At 37.5% G+C, this 26963-nt stretch overlaps 2 protein-coding genes across 4 annotated transcripts in view; one reads left to right on the forward strand and one right to left on the reverse strand.

Annotated features, from left to right (window-relative positions):
• Positions 1-2074, forward strand: part of LOC134529811 (uncharacterized) — a 35130-nt gene extending 33056 nt beyond the window's left edge. For both annotated transcript variants that reach the window (XM_063364275.1, XM_063364274.1), the window contains exon 2: positions 20-2074. In XM_063364275.1, the coding sequence (XP_063220345.1) occupies positions 20-844 (825 nt within the window). In that variant the 3' untranslated portion in view covers positions 845-2074. The remainder of the gene's footprint in view (positions 1-19) is intronic.
• A 2864-nt stretch (positions 2075-4938) lies between these two features.
• The window catches only part of LOC134529810 (cytochrome P450 302a1, mitochondrial), a 32639-nt gene continuing 10614 nt past the window's right edge, over positions 4939-26963 (reverse strand). Inside the window, exons 5-9 of one of the 2 annotated variants that reach the window (XM_063364273.1) lie at positions 24632-24836; positions 20712-20883; positions 17111-17359; positions 5373-5561; positions 4939-5280 (exon numbers count right to left, since the gene is read on the reverse strand). In XM_063364273.1, coding sequence (XP_063220343.1) covers positions 5170-5280; positions 5373-5561; positions 17111-17359; positions 20712-20883; positions 24632-24836 — 926 coding nt within the window. In that variant the 3' untranslated portion in view covers positions 4939-5169. Of the gene's footprint in view, positions 5281-5372; positions 5580-17110; positions 17360-20711; positions 20884-24631; positions 24837-26963 lie in introns of both variants that reach the window. The other variant, XM_063364272.1, reaches the window with a different exon arrangement.

A 26963-nucleotide genomic window follows, 5' to 3' on the forward strand; every position in this document is an offset into this window, starting at 1 on the left:
CGTGCTTGTCTGCTTGCAGGTGGCGGCCCTGGCGGCGCTGCTGGCGGTGTCTGCGGCCGCGGGTAAGGGCATGGGCGGCTGGGACGCGGACCCCAGCACGCAGTACCACATCCAGACGGACGAGGGCGACGAGCGCTACTTCCGCTACCAGACCACCTCGGGCCAGTACCGCAAGGAGAAGCGACTTGCGGACGGCACCGTGGTCGGCACGTACGGCTGGGTCGACCCCAACGGCTACCTGCGGCTGCGCGACTACGTGGCCGACAACAGCGGCTACAAGGTGGTGCGCACCAAGATGGTGTACGTGGGCAAGGACTCTGGCGCCACGACGGCCCTGCCCGCCGCCCCGGAGACCACGAGCTCCGCCCCCGCGCTCGGGGACCCCTACTCGCTGCAGCTGCCGCCCGTCGCGTCCAACGACATCTCGCCGCCGCAGAAGCCGCAAGCCGCCGGCCCCAACACCTTCCTCTACACCAGCAGCAACCCCTACTTCTCGATCGCGAGCGACCGCAACTTCGGCAACGCCCTGACCAGCGGCGACTACCACACCCCGGAGGCGAGCGCGAGCATCCAGAGCTACCAGAACTACCAGAACTACCAGCAGCACCCCTTGTACGACGGCATCGCGACCACGCACAACGGGTTCCGCTACTACCTGCCGCGGCACTACCACGAGGAGGAGAACTCCGGAGGGCAGACGCGGGCCGGCAGCTTCGGCTACGTCGACCCGTTCGGCATCCGGAGAGTGGTGTACTACAACACGTCCCCGGACACGGGCTTCGTGCACAGGAAGAACAACAGGTACGTGGGCTTCAACGCCGCGCCGTACGACCCGCGGCTCTGAAGACGAGTGACTGTGCGATCCGCTGTGCGAATATACGTGACTCCATCACCCGCGGAGAGGCAATCCGTCAGTGTTTAACACAGAGAAAAAAAACTCTTCGCGGCTCGAAGATGATTTCAATCAAACAAACTATACGTATCGTGGTATATCTGTAACACAACCATTTAGCGTAGTCTATGTAGATATCATTTCAGGTTACCTAAATTCCTGAAGAAAAAAAAACTGAAAAAAATTTTCAACTGCCGACGTAACTAATGAGTTTTAGAAATAAAAACATTTCGATGTTTTTTTTATCAGTGTCGCCTAACAACTCACAAACCTACGCGGTATTAAGTGATTTTAGTGGTATTTTAAACATTCCAGTCATCTTAAAATTGTGGTAGAAAAAAAATTGATAGGGTGAAAATAGCACTTCCATGTTTCAAATATATTTTCTTTGGTTTCTGAGCTTTTCACATTTTTGTTAAGATGACACAGGAAAAAAATATATATATGTTTAACTAAATAAACTAAATTACAGGTACGGTAACTGTTCTCTTTACCTGCTCAGTTAAGTGAACAGCAAAGATATGAACTGGGTATCATAAAGTTCTGACAAATTCCAAAACATTTTTTCAGAACTAAATAATTTACTTAATTTACTATTTTTATGCCAGTTACGTTTAGAAGAAAACTACAAAATGGTTCCTACACACGGGTTCAGAAAAAATCTTATTTTTTGTGTCATGTAGCCTATTCATAATATACAAGTTTGGTCATAAAGTCCACTTTCACTTTATATATTTCGTTAATTCAAAGATTAATTGGAACATGTAACTTAAATCTAGGTAAATTTGTTTAAATTTTAGCAGAGTTTAGGGAGAAACATACATTATTAAAAATCATTACTGAATTTACCTGGCTTAGTAATAATAATTTTTGTCTAAACCCTAAAATAAAAAGTAATGACTAATAATTACGGCTTTCAAAATAAATACATTAGCTTGGATATTCTTGTTTGTCACTCTTAAATTTTTAAGAGTGTTTGATAACATGTATTTTAAACATTAAAAATATCATATTTTAACGATAAGAAAATGGATACTAGTAAAATATTCTAGCAAATATATATTGTTAATATTTTTATGAAGATTCTATGTTGTCTATGCATGTCCTTGTGTATTTATGTGTATGGTTTTGTATAGCTAACCATGTTTTGTATACAGAAATAAATGGTTGTATGATAAATTATACTGCAGTCATGATGATTCAAATATAATTTGATTTTGTAACTTAAGCATCTGTTCTTATCATCTGGCTTTCAACCACAAGACCAATATTATTTAAAATAAATGTTCATGCTTAATATGTGTAACTTTTGTATGTATATGATAATTTTACGTTTTCATAGTAGGCTATATAACTGTATTTAGTAATTCTGAAAAATTAAGTCGTAATTTTTCTATGAATTTAGCAAAAAAAAAAACCGCACACAGTTATCGAGATGAAAGAAACCACCTCGTTATTTTTTAAAAAGCATTTGGTGCATTTGTTTACAGTGTACGCTGTACATGAGAGGATGACGCACAAAGATCGTGTTAAGCTTACGAGATTCAGATGGAAGGAAAGTACGTGCTCAAACTTAGTGCGCAGCTTGTGACAGTGTTCTCGCGACGTACTAAGACACGCTCCTCCAGGTTCCAAATGATATTCGCAGTCTTCTTAAAGACAGTTCCCTCGCAGCAAAGTTGGATTCAAGGAGATAAAAAGTCTTTCAAAACATTTAGGTCGCCATGGCTATCCAAGCCAAATTTACGAGTAGCATACTTGTATTACAGGATGTCCATAAATAATGTCCCAGTTTCAATGGTATATTATGCAGACTATTTGCAACAAATCATATATAAAATTGAAGATTAATTAACCTAGTTTTTCTTACAAATTTTCAATGTGTGTACCTTTAGTAATAAGGCACACATCCAAACTAAGTCCAATTATTCCCACACTTTGGATAAACAGTCCGGAGTAATGGAAGCAATAGCCTCTTCAATTCCGTGTCTCAAGTCTGGCAAATCGTGAGGTAGCGGCGGAACGTAGAAACGATCTTTTATAAAGCCCAAAAATCGTTAAGTCAGGTGAACGTGGAGGCCAGCGGAAAAGAGTTCTGTCGTCTCGACCATTACGACCAATCACAACGGTCAGGGACTTCGACGTTCAGCCACTCTCGTACAAAGAGTTTCAAATGGGGAGGGGCTCCATCCTGTTGCCAAATAAAGTTTACAGGTCCACCCTCTACTAATTGGAAAAAAGAGCCTTCTTTCGCGCTGCAAGCGAGAAAACAACGCAGCAGTATTCGCGTATGTGCTTGTCGAAAACTCTTGATTTACTCTTCAATTGTCATCTTGAACCAACACTTTACAGCGCTTACAGTTGATACTATTAAATTTTATAACTGGGACATTATTTTATTCACATACTGTACTACTACAGTCTGCTCTGCTCTTATACCTGCCAGATATGCAGTACACCACTGTTGTGTGGATCGCCTGTAGCCTACCTGCCAGGGGCGAGGGACAGCTGCATTGCAACATCTTATAACAACACGAAACAATCCCCCGGAATATTTTTCGAAGAATTTGTATATTTGTACATCGACGCACAATGTTATTTTTGACGTGACAACGTCTAATAAATCGATGAACGACGGCTGCACGCACAAAAAAGTGTCCCGTAACGCACGTTGTCCCGTTACGATGTGTCCCGTTACGCTCATTGTACGCTTGCGCCGCATCTATCTCTCTTCCACTCGATTGGAACAACCATCGATTTGACTTTTTTGAGGCACATTAAACTTGAAACACTCCCATTCGTTTCCTACTTTTCCTATCATCGTCCTATCCTTAACAGAATAACACAGATTGGAAGAAGTTAAATAGCAAACATGTATAAAAGTTATAGTTTAAATAATCTCTTCGTTAAAGTAATAAACATATTTGAATTAATGAGTGTAAATAAAAGTAAATTTATCAATTAAATTGTAGATTTCATTTCACTCCTTCTTTGTATCCATACAAAATAGTGATAATTCAATCAAAATGATTCAATTTTATTCATAAAAGTATGCAATCATTTCATCAATGTTTTGTTATGACGTTGTCACGTTAAACTATCGTCCGTAAACCGACTTTACAGACAACCAATTTTTTTTTTTTGCTAGCCCTGAGAAATCAATAGTACAATCTTGGTAAACAGAATTATAGACAGGTTTTAAAAAAGGGAAATTTTTTTTTTCCGATATTCCCTAAAATGAATATGTTTCTTATATTTATCAGGCATGGCATTTTTTAAAAGAATTATACATTAAATTTCGTTTCAAAGTTTTGTATTATAAGTTTATTTGCAACATGAGAACACAAGAAGTTGGCCGTCACCGAGGTTACAGTTCACACGTCACTGAAGAGAACTGAAAGACTAGCTCACAATATTTTTGTGACTCATATTGTGTTTTTTATCAACTGTTAATTTACTTAATAAATATAATGCACAGAAAATTTATATCATTATTCAGAATTGTTGTTTTGAAGTAGAATGCCAAAATTTAACTACAAGATGTTTTCATTCAGTATTTACTTTTAGTTAGTACGTACGTATTCAAATCTTTTGTAACTAACTTCTAGCGTAATAAGTATATTTTTTATTCTTCACTTGGCTTCATGTTGACACGTATTTACCGAGATGTCACCCCTACTATATACCACCACAGGTTTCTCAACATTAGGAAACTTCATCGCTAGATTAGCTTGTCTTCTCCGGAAGTAAATATAGCTATGATAATGAACAAACATTTCTAAAAGTTAAAATTTCAGGTCCATAAAGGTGCACGATGTAACATTACACATGCAACATCTCCGAATACCTCGCTACCAAAAAGACGGCAAAACAACTGATAAAAAACAATACATAATCTGGATGCTATTAAAATATCAAATTTAGAGGAGTTATTTTTCTCGGAAACTTGTTATTTTTTATACTTACATTGCAGATTATGTTAGTTTCATTTAATCAGCGGTGGTTTTATTTATTTGAAATGACATTTCTTCACAACATATTGTATGACATTTTGGCCAAATAAAGACAAACAATAACTTATGGAATCATTTTATTTGCAGATAAAGTCTGTTAACGACACACAAAGTTGTAGACAGTGTAGGATACAAATTACACAAAGCATAACAAACAAATTTTTTTAAGTGATAAGAAAACTTAAAACACCTACAGCAGTGTTGATTTTCGTTGACTTCAGAGGTTATCAGGAGGAAAATCGTTCCAACAATGACATGATATTGTTAATGACGATCTTGAAATGTCAACAGCACAGGCTGATCTGGTTTATTGATGAGGAGCGACACAGCATCCAACATGCCTCCTTCCCAGCCAATCTTGTACCTTCGAGCCACCTGTAATTGGCAAAAAAGGCAACTGCAGTATCCTCCGCTGGTATCACGTCACTGGTTCGAGCAACATGGGGCTCCAGTGCTCTGTCGCTCACCTTCAAAAGGAGAACCTGCATGTTCTGCTCGGCCAGTCGTCGGGCGATGCAGGTCCTCGGTCCGTGGCCAAAAGGCAGCACCAGGTACGGACTCGCAGGCTTGTGCGCCTCCTCTCCTTTCAACCACCTTTCAGGGAGGAAGTCGTGTGGGGACTCGAAGTACCTGGCGAGTCGACAGGAGACCTGGTTCTGCGTCACCACCACAGTCTTCGTTCCCGCAAAAACACAAAACAAACAATTTTCTTCAAACGATTCAGACAACAGGGAATTTTGACTTAATGCCATTTCTTGAACACACGCCAATGCAGTTTTGAACTGTTTGTCATGGAAAAAAAAAATTCAAGAACGCAAATTAAGAAATAGAAAATAAAAATGGAAACATAAACCCCCACAGATAACAAGCCTAAATCAGCACGTCAAACAGATAGACACAACGATGAACCTAAACCGGTATTATGGACAACACAACGACTACAGCACAGACGAACACATTTGAACTTGAATACCAGACAGCACAAAATTTCCGTGAAAGGAATTTTAGTCACGGAAACAATTATAACAGTAAACGCAGGCAGACAGCAAAACCTGGATACTGCAGCAAAAATACGAACACAACGATGAAGATAAGAAGATATTATGGACAACACAACGACGAACACAGTAGGTATCCGATGACATAGAGTAGTCCATAATATATTCGTATATTTGCTGCATTATTAAGGTTTTGTTGTCTTCCCGCATTTACTTTTATTGTTGAAACTGCCTCATAGTTTTTAGCCCACTGGGTTCGTCTGTACGGTTATTAATTTTTTCATGACCAATTCCTGCCACGGAATTCTTGTTCTGTTTGATATTTAAGTTTGAATGTGTTCGTATGTACTGTCGTCGTTGTGTTGTATATAATACCTATTTAGGTACATCGTTGGTTTTAACTGTTAAACATAACTGATTTAGGCTTGTTCTCTGTGGGTTTATGTTTTAATTTTTTTTTTAATTTGCGGTCTTGATTTTTTTTTCTATGACAAACAGTGCAAAACTGCAATGGCGCATGTCAAAGAAATTGTATTAAAACAAAATAAACCCATTCACAGACAATACTTCGTTTAAAACTAACACGACATAACTAATAAAGTACACATTTCAAAAGTATCTGAACAATTTTTTTTATAGTAAAAGTGTTTTTAGTTACAAAGTTAAATGTATTGACCTTTTATCACAAACTGCGCCCGCCGAAATTGCGGTGATCGAAAACACAAGCTGCTTGCGCAAACAAAACACGATTATACGAGTCCCGCTATTTCTTAAGTAGGTCGTGTGTACAAAATGAGTTTTAGGGAATTCACTAAGTGAAATTAAAATCATTAATGATAAAATAAAATTTTAATCTTAATTTACTTGTTTAAAATTTAAATGGAGTTAATTTAACAGATATTTTTTACATAAATCATCAGAGCAAATCAGTTACTGTTTTCCAACACCAACCATCTACATTACCAAGACACTGAGACTAATGCCAGATGCAAGCTGATTCGGTGTCTGTCGCTGTATCGAAAGAACACAGGTGTAAGTTTTGCAGCAAGGAATTTATCTTGCGAAATAATCGAAGACAACACGAGAATAATGACTGTGTTAAAAATTTACTACGCAATATAAGTTGTGTTCGATGTATCAAGTCGTTTACACGAAGAGAGAGCTTAAAAAGACACGCTAGAACTTGTAACGCCAAGCCTGCGTACAAGCTAGAGGACAACAATGGATCTACTAGTCTAAAGAAGAGTGATCTGCATTACGTCAATAAGTTTTCTTGTCTTGAAAGAGATTATGTTCATGGAACTTGCGATCTCGACAAAAAACTGAAATTGAAGGACGTTGATGATTTATGGAAGAATGAAGACAATGGAAGAATCCTTAATGTGAAATGTGTGAATACATTTAAGCCGAATTCAAGTAGATCCTCCGTACTTTGTAAAAATGATGGACTCTTAAAAAGGAAGCTGGAAGACAATGAAGAAGCTTCGACATAAACGATATAGAATTCTTACAGTAATCTGGGTGAAGACGATGCCTTCTACGATGATGGCGACAGTGACTTTAAGGCTGGTGACAAAAGCAAAGACTGTGATGAAGCACCCAAAGCTGGCAAGATCGAAAGCTGTGATGAAGTCCTGAGACCGGAACGTTGGAAACATCGTGTTAGAATAAATAATTCTGATCATGCTTATGATTAACCCTGGGACGAAAGTGATCTTAAAAATATTAATAACATAGATTCCAGGAAGATGACGATAGCAGGTGACATTAATTAAGCTACATGGGAAGATTTTAACATATTGGTTGACAAGTTAATACTTCTACATGCTTCGCTTTGTGCAGGAAACTATTCGCACATCAAAGAAGTATCATTCATACTCAAAGAACTGAGAAAGACTGGCTACATACAATAATGACTTGTTTAACTTGACTTGTTTAATGTTGTGAAATAAAATAAATAATTTAATTTCAATAATTAATGTTTTATTTCTTGTATTCTGATTTCTAAATAAAACTTAGTTCTCGTAACACAGATTCCTTTTCTTTCCTTCTTTTTTTTTTTTTTTTTTTTTTTGGTGCTTACAAATATGCTTCCTTTTCTATGATTGTCCTTCATCTTCGTCGAATGTGCTTCCGATTGTGCTTCCTTTTCATTGATTGTGGTTCCGATAGTGCTTACTTTTTGTTGATTGTGCTTCCGGTTGTGCTTCCTTTAGTTTAATTTACGTTTTAAATGTGCGTCCTTTTTGATGATTGTGCTTCCTCTTTGTCGAATGTGCTTCCGATTGTGTTTCCTTTTCGTTGAGTGTGCGTAGTAAAAATTTGTAGTGACTCTGAATATTTACTAGTTCAAAACCTCTTGGTCTTGATAAAATATTTTTCAATTTTCTTGGTCCTTTAGTATGCATAAAACATGTTACGTTGGTCTAATTTATTGTAATTGATTTTATCGAATTGATTTTATCGATACTATAGGTATGACTGTTTAAAGACTTTATTTTGACTGCTTGAAATAGGTTATATTAGCTATCGATGAAGGTCATGAGGTTCGGAAATGTCTAATCTATACGTCTGGCATGTTAATTATCTGGTCTCGTGGTCCGAAGATGCGTGGCCTATATGTATAGCATTTTACATGAACTGGTCGGAATGTATTCTAAATATCGAAAATTTGACTTCCATGTTAGGCAAAGTGAAAACGTATTTAATTCGTCGGACAAGTATTTTGGCGAGAGTTGTTTTACGTAGAGTGAATGATTAATAAACTCCCTGAAAGGTAATGGGAAACAGAAATTCAAATATATTTTAAGCTTTAGTAACCTTTATCTTTATCCGAGAATCAAACCAAGGATCAAAATCTATCACTTCAATCATTATTTTAATAAGTTAATTTTTTAATGAATTTTGGAATTTTCCCTGAATTTATATCTATATAAATACGAATTTCCAAGATGGCGGCCATAGTGACTTACTGAAGGCTAGTTGGCTAGGAAACTAAGCTTATTTTATGACTTTCCACCATATTAATTAAAATTATTTTTACAAAAATTTCATTTTTTTTCATCGCCCAGGGATTTAACCAAGGACATGAATTGATCGAATCAATCAGTATATTGATTGGAAATTTATTTAATGAATTTTGGAATGTTTCCCGAATTTCTAGCTAAATAATTACAGAATTCCAAGATGGTGTCCAAATGTCAAGATGGTGGGTATCACAGTAATAATAAATTATTATTGCATTCTAGCAGCTAAGAATTAAACTAATATGATGGCAGCGCAATCTAGCAGACGAAAACAAGGTGACCTCCAGCAGACGAAAACAAGATGGCGGACATTACATCATACTAGCTGATGATATATATATATACCTAGGCATTAGTGGTAGGTCAGTCTGCCGGCAGCTTCCGTAGATAAAGGCTCTATCGAATTATTTTTATTTTTGGCCTCACGGGGTTCGAACCGAGGACTTCGAGCTCCATGATGTAAGTGCGTTTTAAAATAATTTGTATTAAAAAGTTATTAACAATTTTTTTTTATAATTTTAAAATTATTTTCCATTAAAATCGGATAATTATGGTTTTTCAAGATGGCGGCCATAACAAAATTGCAACTTTATAAAATACAATATGGCGGCCGTAACGTTAAGTGTAACGATGATGTCATACTCATCCAAGATGGCGGGCGTAACGAAACATACAACCATTTCTAGAATTCAAGATGGCGAAACGATATGTGTAACATGTTTTTTAAAAGATTTTTATTAACAATGTATTATTTGAATTTTTTTTATAAATTTAGGAATTTTTTTCATTAAAATCGGATAATAAATATTTTCAAGATGGTGGCCGTAACGAAAATTGCAACGGTGACGTCATAATCATAGATGACGTCAGAGGCTTATCGGAGGCTGTAGACATGGATTATTAAGCCTCAATAAGGAATTTGCGTTCCTTATAAGGCAAAAAAAAAAGTCTTTTGTTGTTTTTTTGAATTTCTAATTTTTGAATTTTTGAGGAATAAAACGGGAATTTTTCCCTCGAAAAAGAGAAAAAATTTGAGATTTTATGGCGGAATTATTTTCCAAAAAAATTGGTTGTCTGTAAAGTCGGTTTACGGACGATAGTTTAACGTGATAACCTCATAACAAAACATTGATGAAATGATTGCATACTTTTATGAATAAAATTGAATCATATTTATTGAATTATCACTATTTTGTATGGATACAAAGAAGGAGTGAAATGAAATCTACAATTTAATTGATAAATTTACATTTATTTGCACTCATTAATTCAAATATGTTTATTACTTACTTTAACGAAGAGATTATTTTAACTATAACTTTTATTATGTTTGCTATTTAACTTCAAGATCGTCGAGAGTGTTTTACGCTTTATCGCAATTACACATTTAACGACGAAGTTTGTTCGTCGTGAGATTAAACGTAGAATTTAATAAAAATGCCCTTGCAGTTAATAAAAAAGTATTAGTAAGTTTAAGAAAGAATTTCGGCTTTAATCTCCAACCCAGACGCTCGTGGTGCGCTGGGGCCGAGATTAAAATTCGTCGAGAATATTATACGTTTTTATGTCTTCCAGTGCTCAAAATTACATGCAATTGTAGCCCCTGGCACGAAATTTTATTTATAATTCATTAATAATAACGCCCCTCGCGATAAATAAAGGCAAATATGTATTAACGAGTGCCTGGTTGCCGCGGAAGCGGCTAGATAGCGCGATTCGTTCGGTTCGCGTCCATCACCGTAGATGGCAGCACCGTAGGAGAATAATATTATTTCGTTTTTATAATACGATTTTATAACAAATACGCATCCCAAATACACCAAACTTATTTATAATGTGTTACAATACTTTTTAAAACGTGCGAAAGATCCCGGGTGTAATTTGAATTATTATGTGTAACTGTAAAACACCATTGTTCGTACGAAAACGTATTTGAAAATTCAACATTACTTTTAAATAAACTTACCGATTGTGCTGAAAATCGGTGGACGATCGTTAAATTACATAATAGTAATAATTCAAACGACGAAAACATGATTGAAAAGTCAAATCGATGGTTGTTCCAATCGAGTGGAAGAGAGATGCGGCGCAAGCGTACAATGAGCGTAACGGGACACATCGTAGTGGGACAATGTGCATTACGGGACACTTTTTCGTGCGTGCAGCCAGCGTTCATCGATTTATTAGACGTTGTCACGTCAAGAACTGGAAAATTTTGCGAATTTTGGGCAAATTATGAAAGTCAAGACCATCCAAGATGGGCCAACGTAACATCACAATCCAAGATGGCGGTCGGCACCTCCTGCGAGCGCCTGTGCCAGTATGCCCTATTATATGCTACTCACGTGGGATGTGTGTTAATGCCTGACCTTGATCTAAATGTTGCGTTAATCACGGTTATATATTTGTGTGATTGACTGTATTAGAGGCCTTGCTACTCTTTTAGTTTGTTACGAGATCATTTCCGTGTATAACATACGTCATATTCTACAATTGTTATTACATGTATGCATTTACAATTTAACATAAATTATATATCTATGTATATACAACCTGTTTTTATGTATTTATGCCCTCGGGTTGTTATGATTATTTAAGTGTTTTGAAAAACACGTCCATTAAACCAGGCTACGCCTGCAGTAGCCGATTTCCACATGGTAATATATTTCCTTGTTTATCATACTTATTATTCTGCCTTGAGAGTTCCTGTGGTTGTTTTGCAGCAGGTTTTCAGACACACAAACTGCTTCTGCTTCTCCGTTCTAGCACGGAGCTGTGTTTCGCTTGTTTCCAGTGTTCTCGTGCGGTCCACATTTGTAGTCTCTTATGACGTCTTGTCCTAAGGGGCTGCATAATTATACTTGCTGAATGTAGTACGGCTGCTATACAAACAGAACGCCAGAGCAAGAAAATATTTAAATCTGTGATTTGATTAAAATTTTGAGTAATTTTAAATTACTCTCTGACTATGGACATTGTCCTTGGACCTACCGAACTATACTAAACAAAAATGCTTAACTTTTACAAAAACAATTTTTAATAACTAGTAAACAAAAAATTAGTAACTAACCAAGAAACTTTTAGTTTATTTTACAAAATATCTCCGTAAGTTCAAAAAATATGCAGTCTTGTGCCTTCACAAATATTACTGAAGCCACAACGTAGTTTCTACTAATAATAAAAATCCACAGTTTCTTATTTTCCAATTTATTTCTGTAACTAAGCAAGGTTTTTGTATTAACTACAATCAATATCTTGTAATATTGGAAATATTTCTGTCGTTAACTAGAGAAGATATTTGATTTAACTCCCACAGAAAAAAGTTTTAGAATTAAGGAAAAATATTGTGGAAAGTTCAAATGGACGAATTTTATTCGTACAAAACCTTAATGCGGAAACTAGTAGGTATACCTTATTTTTTGTGAAGATACAAAAATATATTTTGCAAATTTCAAAGAAATATTTTGTAATATTGACAAAATTAATCCAAAGCAAAGATTTTAAAATAGTTTTTGACAATTTTTTTCCAAAATTAATATTTTTTTATATTTGTTTCAGTGTAGGTTATTTTTAAAATTCGGCATATTCCTTGGCAAAGTAATTTTTGTTTTGCTAAGAATAACAAGATAGTAAGAACCTAAATATCTTGCAGATACAAAAAAAGTGATACTTAGTTATTATAACAATTCTTTTCCATTTTCTGAAAATGCTTCATGGCCCACCATAAATTTTGATGACTCTGCGTCTAAGTGTTTCCGCACATACCTATCAAACAGGTTAAGGTGGGCTTTTTTACTAATTGTTTGTGATTATATTTAAACAAATTATTTATATTCAATTTGCTAACACTGTGAATAATATTTGAAAATTAAAAAGTATGCAATTTTTCATCAATGTTTTCTTATGACGTTATCACGTAAAATTATCGTCCGTAAACCAACTTTACAGACAACCCCCTTTTTTTTCTTTCATTTATTTCGTTACAATTCAAACATTCGTATCATTGAAACTCGATTCAAATAAAGTCATTTATTTAATCTCAATTGGGTTCTTTTGATGCTGTTTTATGTAATTTTACTTCATTTTATTTATTCAATTACATTTGGGTACAAATCAATTCATTTGTATTGTATCAATTCATTCTGTTCGATGAAAAAGTTTTGGATGCTTATCGGTTTATGTGGTTGTTTCATTTCCATTTTAATCGTTTCAGATTATTTGGGTTATCTGTAGGGACCGGAAAAATTCGCGGGTTCAATTACCTGCAGGATGAACTCCGTAGTTCTACGTACACTCGGTCAAATGTCACCCACTCATTGGCTGCTGTCTTGTGAGACGTCCCAGCGTAGCAGCCTGTGATTCGATAAAGCTTTGGTTGGGTGTTTCTCATTGGCCCAGCGTCATCCAAGTGAGTTGTGAGCCAATAGCAGTGGCAGCACTGAGGTATAACTATTTGTATTTTAGCCTATCGCGAAATGAATTCGTGAATTTTTCCGGTCTCTAGTTATTTGTAGGGACACCTGTATTTCGCGAACACATTTCGTGTCAAGGTATTTCACAAAATACTGTAGCTTTTTCTAAGAGTCATGGCTAGGGCCATGAAAATTTCGCGATAAGATCCCGAGAGTAGCTGGAAGTTAAAACACTGTAGCATCGTCCGTGTTTCGTGTTGGGTGAGTTACTTTGAGGTGCATGTCGATTTTTACAACAACCAATCACACTAATTCAGTGTGGAAGCAAACTCGTCCTTAGTGGCTCGTGCAAAAAAGGCAACGACTTCTCTCGCAGACGGCCGCCAATCACAATGAAGAAACCGCTGGTGTGGGTGTACCTTGTTGCAGTCTAGTAGGCGTTCAGATTTTTTCGCGAAAATTTCCTGCCCCTAGTCGTGGCGAATTGTGAGGGTGCAGCAGTACGGTGACCACATTCTCATTGGCCCCGTCAAGAGCGGGACGACACCTCTCACCGACCTCAGCCAATAACCACAGGAGAAAAGCTGCAGTACTTTGTGAAATAGCTTGGCACGAAATGTGTTCGCGAAATACAGGTGTCCCGAGTTACTAGTCAGAAGAGAGGTTGCTCCTCCCGGCACCGCGCCACTGCGGCAGCCCACGACGGACTGGGCCCCGATCCAGGGTGCTGACTGCGCAGCGCACCACGCCCTCTGTGGGCGGGAACCTGCGCCCTGCCTGACCCGCTGACCGTGAGAACCAGTTTCGCAACCAGACGGCGTCACCGAACATGTGGATCACGCCAGGTCCGGGAGAAATGGCAGCGAGCAAAACAAAACAATAAGGTCACTCTAAATTTATCTCTTTCGATCGAAAACTTGTTCCCAAGGAAAAAACTAAATTAATGCTCGATAAAAAAAATATTAGCTTGCTTTCATCGCCCATAAATTTTGTATGGAATTTTTTTCGTAGCTGTTTGGCGGCTAATACAGCGAGTTTTTACGCTTACAGCCTAATAAATGTTATTTCCTAAATCCACTCTTGTGCTAATGTCACGTCCTAAAAATAGTTCGGTTGGGCCAAAGATTTTGGTTTTGATTTCAGCCCAAATCGGAGATTGTCTAGTTTCGGAAGAGAACAATCCTTGAGTTCAGGACTTGGCGTTGTGTTCTCCTTTCGTCGCTGCAGAGTGCAAGACCGAGATATTACTACAAAATCATGACCCTTAACTCTTATCGTTCATTGTAGTTCTCTGTCACGGCGACGTTGCCAGTGTGTGGACTTTACTTCCAGGCGGTGGTGGAAGTCATGGTGGTTAAGCTAAACATGATGACAGTTCATTAAAGCTCCGTGTGCTAATAATTTTTACTGCAAATAACAACTAAATTGATCCTAAAAGCAATATTTTGCATGACTTTTTTTTATTATTCTTGTTTTCATTCTTAAACGCAATTTTTCGTTGGATTCGTTAATCCTCGCCGTTGAGTAACGTGTACAACACGACACTGGCAGCATTCGTGATGCTTTCACTGGAAACACGCAGTACGGCGCATGCGCCACGCTTCAGGAAAAGGAACAGCTGATACTGGGCACACTACTCGCTGCGTTCCCCGAATCCATAAAGCCGAGCGTAGTTGACTCGACCATGACGTCACCAACTGTTAGTCACCACTTCTGGCACGCGCAGGCACATCCTTCTTTCTTTCTTTCTTTTTTTTTCTCACGGCGTCTAAGGCAACGAGAAACACCCCGAGAAAATCATCCTGCACACAAAATCATGATGCAAATAGCTTCACCGCTCTCAGGAATCACACAGTAGTTCCTCTTCGTCATCGTCGAGAGAAGAACGAGGCGAAAAAGGCATCTTCACGGCCCCTTGCACACGGACCACTCTGTCGCACCACTCAGTGGCCCGTGGGAACGAGTAAGCTGCAGAGAAGCGCCACCGAGGAGAGTGGTTTTGTCTTGGATTCCGACGAAGAAGCTCTTATCCCTGCTCTTGTCGTCGTTCGGCGCAACAGCAATCTTTACGGAAGCACGCAATTACACCAGAACGGTTGCCTAGCGGACAGATCCACCCAATGTAGTAGAAAAAATCTACCAACTGCCGACTTTCGCGAGCTAGAGTCTACTTAGAAAGTTATTTTTGTCATTGTCACAAATAAATGGAGTATTCTCCAAGACCGTTGAATGCAACCGTGCGGAATGCTGAAAACATCATAAAGGCGTGTTGCACGCTACAAAATAATGAGATAGAGGAATGGCGAAGACTCTTGACAGCACCCTGAAAGTTGTGACACTAGACGAAGGTACATATTCCTTAACTTGATTCCTGGCTGCACATCTGGCTGAATGGTTTTCACATTTGCTTTTAAATCTCCACATGAGCATCTTCGACCCCTGTTCGCGCCCGACACACTGCACTCAGTATTTTGTACTACATTTGGGAACCAAAATGGCTGCCATGACATGGCCGACAACAGCAGACGACAAGACAACACTGCTGGCCTTGCACTCAACGTCGCACACATTCATCCAAATTCTTGTGATCTCTCTACCTTGTTTCATTTGATAATGAGATAATACTAACTCCTTTCGCTCTTTGTAAAAGTGACATTTGAACCACAGCTTTGAAACAATGAATCTTAATTTTTTTAACCCCTCCTACGTTATTTTCAAAACTGGACTTGCAAAAATAAAAAAAGAAGATAAATTACTAAATCAATTTCTTGCTTAACATACAGCTGCATTTTCATATTATCGCCTTCGACTTTGTACGTGCATGCTCGCTAGACCGCACAATCCGCACCTAGACTCAATGTAGCGGCACGGGCTTTAAAAAAAACAAATCTCGCTGTGAAATACAGCGTATTCACTTAAGAACAAGTACACATCTGCATTGTTTAACTTGTGTGCAATAAAAGCACACACAGCGAAAGATAGAAACCAAATGTTTTGAAAATATTATAATAATGGAATGTGCATAATGAATTACGCTATCTCCCTTGCGATTTCTGTTTGGTCAGAAATTTTCTCAGTAGATATTACTAAATAATATCTAATTAGTTGCGGTCAAAAGTCACCCTATATTGGATAATTATGAACAATGTGTGATCTCTAACAGATCGAAAATAACGTTCAGTTAATGTCTCGTGAGACATTTTGTGACCCAGTAGCGAATGCAAGAGAGATGTTGGAATATATTTACAGGAAAATCTCTTAATCAACGGTAATGACAAGAAAAGTAATAACAACTTGGTGTATGAGACCGGCTCTTAAACTGATAGAACTGCAAAACAGATAACTTAAAACTTTGTAACAAAATCGTAGTAGCGCTACCGTTGTTTTTTATTTACAGTCAAACTGCCTGCATTAGAGCTGATTTGGCTTCGTCGAATAAAAAAAATTAACTAAGGTTACATAATGCAACTACTTCGCAAACGAAGACACAATATAGATGCATTGAATCCTGATACAGTTCACAAATCAGTTTGTTAAAAATAACTTGCGTACCAAACAGAAAGTCATGGCGAAATTAAATATAAAGAAAAAAGCGATCACTTTGTTAGCTATGGGTATGTAAATCAGTGGATTACGAACAAGACAAATAAAATTAAAAGAAAAATTCAAACATACATACATATCACTAAGTTATTTTCATAAATTTACTTTCATAATGCATTCCCATCAATAAAATGTCTTATATATAATAAAATAATTTATTACTTACTCCTTTTGGTACGTTGTAGCCTGACAAAACTGCATCTTGAGCAAGGATTCGGCCAATTCCTACCGATATGGGATTCAGTCTAAATGACTCCTTGATTACCGCTTTTGTGTACTGAGCTTCAGAAAGCATTTCAGCAGTGACAAGGCAATCGACTCTTGACAGCAGTTTACAAGATTCTTCGTGTAACTTCATCTGAGCGTGAGGGTTCTTTGCGAGATGGTACAGAGCAAAACTCACTGAGTTCGAAGTCTGAAAAAAATGAAACAATGTTTTTATTTGTATGTATAAGTAAAAATTATTGCGTACAAAATGTACCACGCCTGCCCAACAAAATTGTAACAGTCAAGTTACAAATTATACAAGTAGTTTGAAGAAGTCAGTTCTAGTATATCTGCTTCTATGCAGCTTTAAAACACGAGTACTCAAACACGGACTTGTGAGGAGACTGGAAAATGTCTAGTCCGCTAAGATGGAGTAATAAAATTATCATTAATAAACCATCTCATCCACAACGATAGTATTGATTACATATATTTTAGTTAAAACCTATAAATGATTGTCTTTAAGAAAAAATGGTGGTGGTTACAGCAATTAAATGACTGTGGATTTTTTTTTTAAATATTTTTTCCATAAGGCTCATAACAACTCTGTTGGGAAATATAAACACACCCCTACATACATTGAATGTCTTTAAAAAATAAATGGTGGTCACAACAACAAAATAACTGTGGATTTTGTGGATTTTGTAATTTATTTTAACAAAATTTGTGAATTTTTTGGTCTATTAGGTTCATAACAACACTGGTAGGAAATATAAACTCGACCTTATACACACTAACATACTTTAGAAACCTACACCCGATGATGACATCCATCAGATGAAATCAAGATGCCTGCCTCCAACAGACTATAATGTATGGGTAGGAGTGGGGAGCTTGATGATGATGGCATCGTAACGAAAAGTGCAACGCACAGGAGTGATGAGCTCGATGATTAAGTCAAGTTTTTAAATTAAAATTTTATTAAAATATTTTTATAAAATTTTTCCCGATTTTCTAAGTTAATATTTGAGGATTTTCAAGATGGTGGATGTGAAGTCATAAATCAAAATGGTAGAATGTTCTAGAAAAATAAAATGGTGACATATTCTAGAAAAACAAAATGGCGGAATGTTCTAGAAAACAAAATGTCCGCCGGGGTCAAAGGTCAAGGTCAAATCCAAGATGGCCTCCGGAAGTGACGAAATCCAAGATGGCCGCCTCGAATCCCTGAATCCCGCGCCATGAGCCACTGCACCAGAACATACAATAATTACCTACTTACAGTGTGCGTTGCAGCCCTTCTTCCCCTTTGTATCCACTACTGGTCTGAGCTGTTGCAGTGAACTGTGGCACAGGGACAGTAATGCACATTAAAATTTAAAAAAAAAAAAAAAAAAAACGTAGTGTTCCGAATGAGTTATAACTCTGGCTGCAAATCAGCTGAAACTGTTCTGTTGGAATTATTTAAATTCTAATGAATATTTGACAGAGAGAATCATTAAAATATACCGCGGTTTTCTATTGAATCACGCAAAAGAAAAAAAAATACAGGACGTAAGGTCAAGACACTTCGATGGCCATTTAAACAGCAACAAGCCACACTCGACGTATTGTCTAATAGTCTGATACATAGGTGTTGGAATGCAGTTTTGGGATGGCGACACATTTGAATGTGTGCCAAAGGGACAGAGCACAAACTTGTGTTATTAAGAAATTTCCAAAATAATATTTTACTTGAGGAAAGAGACACTTCGAGGGTAATACAAATATTTCAAAGTGTTGGCAATTGAAACCGAGAGAGAAGAGGATGTGACGTTTCTATATTAATCTGCTAAACAGAAGCATCAAGATTTTACGTGCCCAGAATCAGGTAGTTGTGATGGTAAGTACTACACGTAGCTTCATTACTGAGCACCAGACAGGCAACAAAAACATCGCCCCGTATTTCTTCCTGCGTGAGATAAAAATGAACCCTGTCGAACGTTACTCGCAATCATCGGGATGTTAAGTGTTGGCTACAAATGTACGGAATACTTTTTTCCGTTGTGAGCGCTGTCTCTAAATCTTGCCAAAAGTTTGCGATTCGCGCGGTTTGTTGGCTGGCGTGGGCGGGAAACTTTCTCCTGCCAACTCTCTCCAATGTTTCAATAGTAACGCTTGGTCGCCTGGTGCTTTTACATTCACACAGGCGTTCGGTGGCCTTGGACTGTTAATAACACCGATGACCGAATAATGTCTGGGTTTTTTTTTGACGTGACAACGTCCAATAAATCGATGAACGCCAGCTGCACGCACGAAAAAGTGTCCCGTAACGCACATTGTCCCGTTACGCTGTGTCCCGTTACGCTCATTGTAAGCTTGCGCCGCATCTATCTCTCTTCCACTCGATTGGAACAACCATCGATTTGACTTTTTCGAGGCACATTAAACTTGAAACACTCCCATTCGTTTCCTACTTTTCCTATCATCGTCCTATCCTTAACAGAATAACACAGATTGGAAGAAGTTAAATAGCAAACATGTATAAAAGTTATAGTTAAAATAATCTCTTCGTTAAAGTAATAAACATATTTGAATTAATGAGTACAAATAAAAGTAAATTTATCAATTAAATTGTAGATTTCTTTTCACTGGATCTTTCCACATGGTACAAATTTGATTAGTTGAATCTAAAGTTTAATTTTGCATTGTAAGTGTTTTATAGAGTTTCTATACAAATGTTGTCTACTTTTCGCTGAGTTTTGTCGCGCGATATAATTTTGGTATGTGTTTTGATCCGAAGCTGTGATTCACAGCTAACTTCACCTTTTATGTACTCCATGTGTTTATGAATTCATCTTTGTTGTCCATTCTTGATATTTCCTCACAGCCAGTGTAAACCAACAATGGAGTTATTTCAATGGAATTATTAAAATATAACATTAGCACTGTTCATTAACAGTTAATTATGATCCAATTGCAAACACTAAGATACAGAAATGGTTTTTTTTGTTTAAAAACGTAAATATCTTTAAAGCATGAGGTCAAAATGTCATTTTCATGGATTTAATATAACTTTGTAAAAAGTTTCCTTTTTACCAGCGATTTCTTAACAAACTTTTTCAAAATAAAGTTCCAAATATTTTAATTTCATATTATGATTCATTATCTTACTTAGCAACTTTTATAGTTTGGCACATAAATGTGTATGTAGCCTTTTAAAATATAAGCAAAAATTAAAGTCGTGCTCATTTTAAAAATAATTTATCTATAGTTAAATTATTTGAAAGATATTATATACATGTTTTTAAAAAAATAAATTGCTGTTAAACTTTGTAACTTAATGAAAGAAAAAGACTCCTCAAAAATGTGAATTCAATATTTAATTGTCTTTAATCAAATGTGCTTTACTTTAATTGTAGGAAAATATTTTGGTAAGGTTAGTTTCAAATATTTGTTAATGGAATTTGAGAACTTGATTTTTGAAAGAAAAATGTATATATATATATATATATATATATATATATATATATATATATATATTTATATATGTATAACAAGTAACATGATTTAGTACTTACAGTATCAATTCCGGCAAGTATCATATCTACAGCCATTCCAATGACATCTTTATAGTCAATATCTGGCGATGAAAGATACGCTTCCAGTAACGACGGGTGATGTTCTGGACTGCACTTATTCGCACATTCTTTCATCAACTCCATTTTTTGCAAAACCAATTGAACGGCAATTCTTTAAACAGAATAAAACAAATCCAAACAATTTCGTATTACAAAACCAGTATTTGTGGCAAGAGCATAAAAAAATCATCTAATTATTTAGGCCTTCACAATAATAACTATTCCAGTTGAGGAGTTTCGTAAGCTATTTACCAGCTCAAAATGCGCACTAAGCCCCAAAACCAAGTCTAAATACAAAATCTGACTAATAGAAAATAGGTTTTCCGATTGGAGGAAACTGAAGTTGCAGTCAGTAATACACTTTAAAAGCATTATTGTTTTCTTGCTAATTAACTCATTTGCTATTCCTGAATACCTCCATAAAGAACCATTGGGCTTGGTGGATCATTGAAAAGTGCATCTAAAGGCTCGCTCTCACAAGCCATGTCCATGTTTTTTTCTTAACTTTCTCGTTATTAGCTATTATTCTTATTTAAAGACTATTTCTGAAATTTTAACGATATCTCCCTTAGTTGTTCTGTCACTTATATTTTCAACTGATACCAACTTATAATTTAATGGGTGTAAAAAGTCGCGCAAGTGATATTAATTGCCAATTGGAGATATATTGGAAGATAACTTTATTACCTAATCCTTACAACCAAGGCAGAACCAATGAGAAGCATATAAACCAAGCATCTTCAAAACATAAGACTTTAGAGCAGTGCAACACAACTTAAATTCAGCCATCATCTTGACTGCAAGCAGAAATTAGCCCACCATTATTCACCAACACTGCCATTACGTTAATGCCATGCGGCTAGATTCGGACATTCAGTTGTCCGCTTGGCTACAATCCTTGTGCTCATCTTCACGCCCATCATCGCACATTGACGAACATCCTCCGACTCATCGTTGCAAGGGAAGATGGTTAAATTTATGGCTACGTAAATTATTACGTAATCTTCGTGAGTGCATAAAAGACTTTAATCACGCACCGAAGTCATTGGCGCGGAGTGCCGGGAAGCCTACAACTCACGTAGTTTCGGTTCCCTGCAAGAATTTCCGAAGATTTCCGAAGTTTTGCGTTTTGGTATTAACGCCACTTCAGCCGCTAAATCAGAAGTTTCCAATGAAAACAAGCATGTTGTGACTGACCTAACCTAACCTAACCCTTCGATTTTTTTAAATTTCAATTTTTGAGAGAAATCCGAATTTGCACGAACATGGTAGGGAACCGAAACGACGTGAGTTGTAGCTTTGAATATATATACTGTATAGAAGTCGCGAGTGGATAGGATTTACTCTACGTTTTTCAGAAGCGCATGATGAGCAGCTTGGGAACTTCACCGCTGCAGTGCGCTGCCGTAACGCCCTGTATCGTCTTAGTTGTTATTTACACGTTAGAGCGCAGCGCTGTCGCCCGCTGTCATTCCCCGCACCCCTCACCTATCATTCACTGCAGCTCAACGTCGTTCTAGGGGAGGGGGAAGGAGTGTTTGAAGAGTTCGACACTTGTCCGCTAGGGACCACCACAAGTCGATGCCCTAGAGATGGTGGCGATTGCAGCGGTGAATTAACCAACTACCTCAAAACCGTATTAGAAATTTTAACCTGGGCTGGCGACTTCTATACAGTATATATATTCAAAGGTTGTAGGCTACCGGCCGCGCGAGGAGGGTAACTGGAGGGGGAGTGACGTCAGAGGTCAGCTGGTGGGGAGTGCGCGCTGTGCTGCGGACGGAGTCTTGTCGGGTGAGCCTCGAAAGTGAGTTCGGGACGAGCACAGTTTTCAACATGCCTACTAGTTCATGAAGCTGTGGGCCATTATCGTGTGTGCGTCCAGCCCAAACTGGGCCACCTGTGTGCCTGCCAGACACGTGCGGTGTTTGGGGAACACGCGAACCAAACGCACCGTTTGGCGCCTTTTCTGTCAACAGACTTTGCGAATAAGTGACGTCATCCCTGTAATCTGGCCCCCGTTTAAGATATAACTTCCCTAAGTCTACGTGGGCATCAGAGCTGGATGTTGCAGTATGGAACGTTCGCGAATTTATGACTAAAACAGTTCTACCTTAATTTTTTGGGGGACTTTTGTGAAGATACTCCTTTGTAGACGGGAAATACGTGAAAGCGATATCACGTTTAAGCTGCGTAATGAAGGTGAGCACACACACGCGTCAAATGAACTGGAACTTTGTGAAGAAACTGAAAGACCGGACTATAGAACTTGTTCTAAACTAAAATACATTTATATTTATTTTGTTATTCACGTAGCCGAAATACTGTACTTATTTCATTTTTACTAGCTTTATACCTGTTTGTCTTTTACATATTATTTTACAATGTTAGGTAAGCTTGCACGCAGTTGTCATTTTGTATTTTAGCTTTTTTCTTGTGATTTTAGCGTTAAGTTTTTATCTACAGCCAGTTAAATGCCTTTGTATATTTTGCCTGAACGGACGGGATTCGTATTTTTGGTGCTGCTACTGGAAAATAAGGTAGTCAACTTTTACACTGCTATTCTAATTTCTCCACTCCGTCAACTTTCGTTTGTAAATTTGTTGGTTGGGTTTTCAGAACGCTATTATGGTGTGAGAGCAGGTCAGAGATAAGTGCGGATTTGAGAGTTATTTAAAATTTTACTCAAAATAGTATCGCGACTCATATACCTCGTTTAGGGTAAAATTTCAATCCGGATTGAACCTGGAGTGGAGTGAACTCGGAGTGAATGTGTAACGAACATAGACTGAGTAAATGCGTTTATGGTAAATATCACAATCCAGATTGAAATGTAAACAAGATCGAAGTTGGAGTCAACATGGACTGAAAATGTTGTCCTTTCCATTTAATTATTTTCTGTTCTGTTGTTCTTTTGAACCCCGCACTGTCCATTTCTGCCTTCACCAACTCAAATATCTCACCTTTCCTATACTTTTTTCCGTTCAGCAATCTTGAAATATGTTTTTCAATCATTACGTCCAACAATAACTCTACTTCCATCTCTGTCCACACATATTTCTGACCTTATTTTGCCATTTTCACAAATTATGCCTGAAATGCAACGAGACCAATAACAAACCATGCAATATGGCGGCGGCTTGCTCCTGCGTGTATTCTTTTCACTCCAGTCCATGTTTAAAGTAAAATCTCAATCCGGATTCTTCAGTACAGTCCACCTCAACAAGTGGAGTGGATTATCTCACTTCACTCCAACTTTAGTCCACAACAAAGTGTTTTAAGTAAAATTTCAATCTAGATTCCTCACTCCACTCCAGGTTCAATCCGGATTGGTGTCCTGAGTTGTGTTCGCTGACTTGAAATGCGAGTAGTGGCCACAATATAACCGATACGTTCCTTAAATGATTCATGCAATGGAGAATTTTGATTTAATGCAGTTTTTTTGGACATACGCCATTGCAGTTTTTGCACTGTTTGTCATGGGAAAATTCCGAAAATCAAAAATAACTAAAAATATGAAGATGAAAAATTCACAGAAAACAAGACTGAATCAGCTGATGAAACTAAACAAGTGTTATGGACAACGCAACGACGACAACACGGACAAAAAATGTTCAACATATAAATATCATACAACACTGTATATTTATATGTTGGACATTTTTTGTCCGTGCTGTCGTCGTTGTTTCATCGTTGGTTCCGTTTGTCCGTAATCAGCTGATTCAGTCTTGTTTTCTGTGAATTTTTATCTTCATATTTTCGGAATTTTTCCATGACAAACAGTGCAAAACTGCAATGACGTATGTCCAAAAAACTGCATTAAATACAACTTATGTGTAACTTACAAACGTACTACTTACTGCTCCATGTAGGAATGCGCTTTCTTCAATTTCCTGAAAAGAGGGGTATCAAACCATTTCCACATCTGCAGGCCATTGTCTGTGCTTAAAATGCTGCTGTTTATGGAGTGTGCTGCTTCAATCAATTTTGATGATTTTGACATGGGACTTTTCTCCGATTCGCTGAAGCTTTCAAGTCTGATGTCAAAAGCAACCACGCCAATCACTAAAACAAAACAAAAACTTAATGGAAAAGAAATTTGCTACAATTTTTGATAAATAATGTATGTAGGCTGTTAAAACAAATTAACTAACAGCGTACTTACTCTCTCTAAATTAATGAATATGATGAGAGATTAAAACGTTTTCACATGAAGATCTACAATATCACTAAACTAATAACATCATTGCAGTGGACAAACTGAGTAAGAGTTTACCAGCCAACTTCGACTTCAGGTTCATCAAGAAATAATAAGTTGTAAACCTTTATAACTTTTATGAACTAAATTTCTTCCCAAGGCCTTCAAAGTTGGAGCTGAACGAAAATGATTATTGCAAATAATAGAGAAAGGGTTTGAGCTAGCACACTAAGGCTTGCTGAGTCAGGCAAATAAATTGTAAACAAAACATTTGCATGTCAAACAAATGGAGAAATATTTTGATTTTCCTGAAGTCATGAATGTGCATTCTGGGCTAAGTGTCTAAACAATGTTTTACAAAACCATTTTCTACAACCACTGCCAAACTTGACGCTGAAATAATTGAACAAGAAAGTTCCGTGGTGGAGTGGTCAGAGCACATTACCGGCGGGGTCGAACCCGGAATTTTCCACAAGTGGAAAACGTGGCAGGCGAGTTTCCTCGGGGTACTCCCGTTTCTCCCGCCAATTCATTCCGTCGCTGATCCATCCCTTATCTAATCTCAACTCACGCATTCTTCGGGCTGGTCGGAACGACAGGTCTGTCCCTCGTGTTGTGCAGCTGGCTCCTGCGAGAGTCAGCTCCATTCCATCCGTGCGCATCCCAACACCAATCATTTGAAAGACGTCATCAATATGGCAGTTCTCACGTCATAACCACCTTACATTCTTACGGGACCAGCTAGGGGTTGTGGTGGTTTTTGTGCAGTGAACTTCCATCCACAACATTTTAAAGTATTTTAAATGTATCTTACTGTCGATTTTCATTTTCAATTGAAGCTACACCTTTGTTTACAAAACAGTTCGTTGAAATGTTGTTTATCCAAAATACGTTAAAAAAAAAGAGAGACGTTAAACGACAGCGACAAGTTCTACGAATGTTTATATATTAGTTGAATTAAACATTACCCCAGACACTCAATGCTAGCTCTTGAATACTTTCTCCATTTATGCAATATAAATTTTTACGAGCTCCAAATTAAAAGGAGTTCATCAACCTTGGAAAGCGTTTTAGGTCATAAGTCGTATGTGGGTTTTTTAAACTCTTTTTGTTTCGTACTGAACCTGCCTCTAAAGTTTGTAGGTTGAATTCTGACTCAACATGTATAGCAAGTCAACTCCACCTCACGTGTTACCAGTTCCCGAGGGGGGGGGGGGGGTTTCTCCTCGGTAATCGTGAACGCGAACACTTCACGCCCACGTGACTAGATCACCCAGCCTCCCCCACCCCCCTCCCCTAGATTCCAATGTTTAATTTCTATGAAAAAAAAAGGGGGGGGAGGCTACAACTACTTTGTCAGCTGTTTTTCTTTCATTTTCTTAGCATTTGTTGGTGAGAATGATAAGATTTTTATATAGTAGATATGTTTAATATGTCGGAGCTTAAAAACAACACTGATAATAAAATACACTGTACCTCTTCTGTATGAAGACTTATTCAACAAATACAAGTGATTGAAATTTGTTCAAGCATTCTTCATCAATATGAAGATTTGGGACATAATGACGCTGGGTTTTTCCCCAGTCTGTATTTTAGCACTTATTTACTATGCTCTTATAATTTTTTGATTGATATAGCACAATCCACTAATAGAAGATGTGATAATGGTTTATCTGCAGTTTTCAAGTTAACTTATTGTTAGAAAAAAATTAATGTTTAGGGTATTTTTGTATCTTTGGTATATTATTAGGTTGTTTCAGAATTGACACATCTAATAATATATGTTAACAAATCTGGCTCATTCCCAGTGAATGAAATATTGACTGGAGTGCTCAGAGATAACCCAACGTCTTACAGCAACATCCCTCACGTTTCTCACTGGCGAAAATTCCTGGTTTGACTGCACTGAGACTCGAACATGGTTTACTTCGGAGGGAGGAAAATGATCTGACTTCTTAACCACTGCGGCAAAGTTTTTGTTCTCAAGATTATGG

The sequence above is a fragment of the Bacillus rossius genome, chromosome 2, assembly GCF_032445375.1.
Source record: "Bacillus rossius redtenbacheri isolate Brsri chromosome 2, Brsri_v3, whole genome shotgun sequence".
Lineage (NCBI taxonomy): Eukaryota > Metazoa > Arthropoda > Insecta > Phasmatodea > Bacillidae > Bacillus > Bacillus rossius.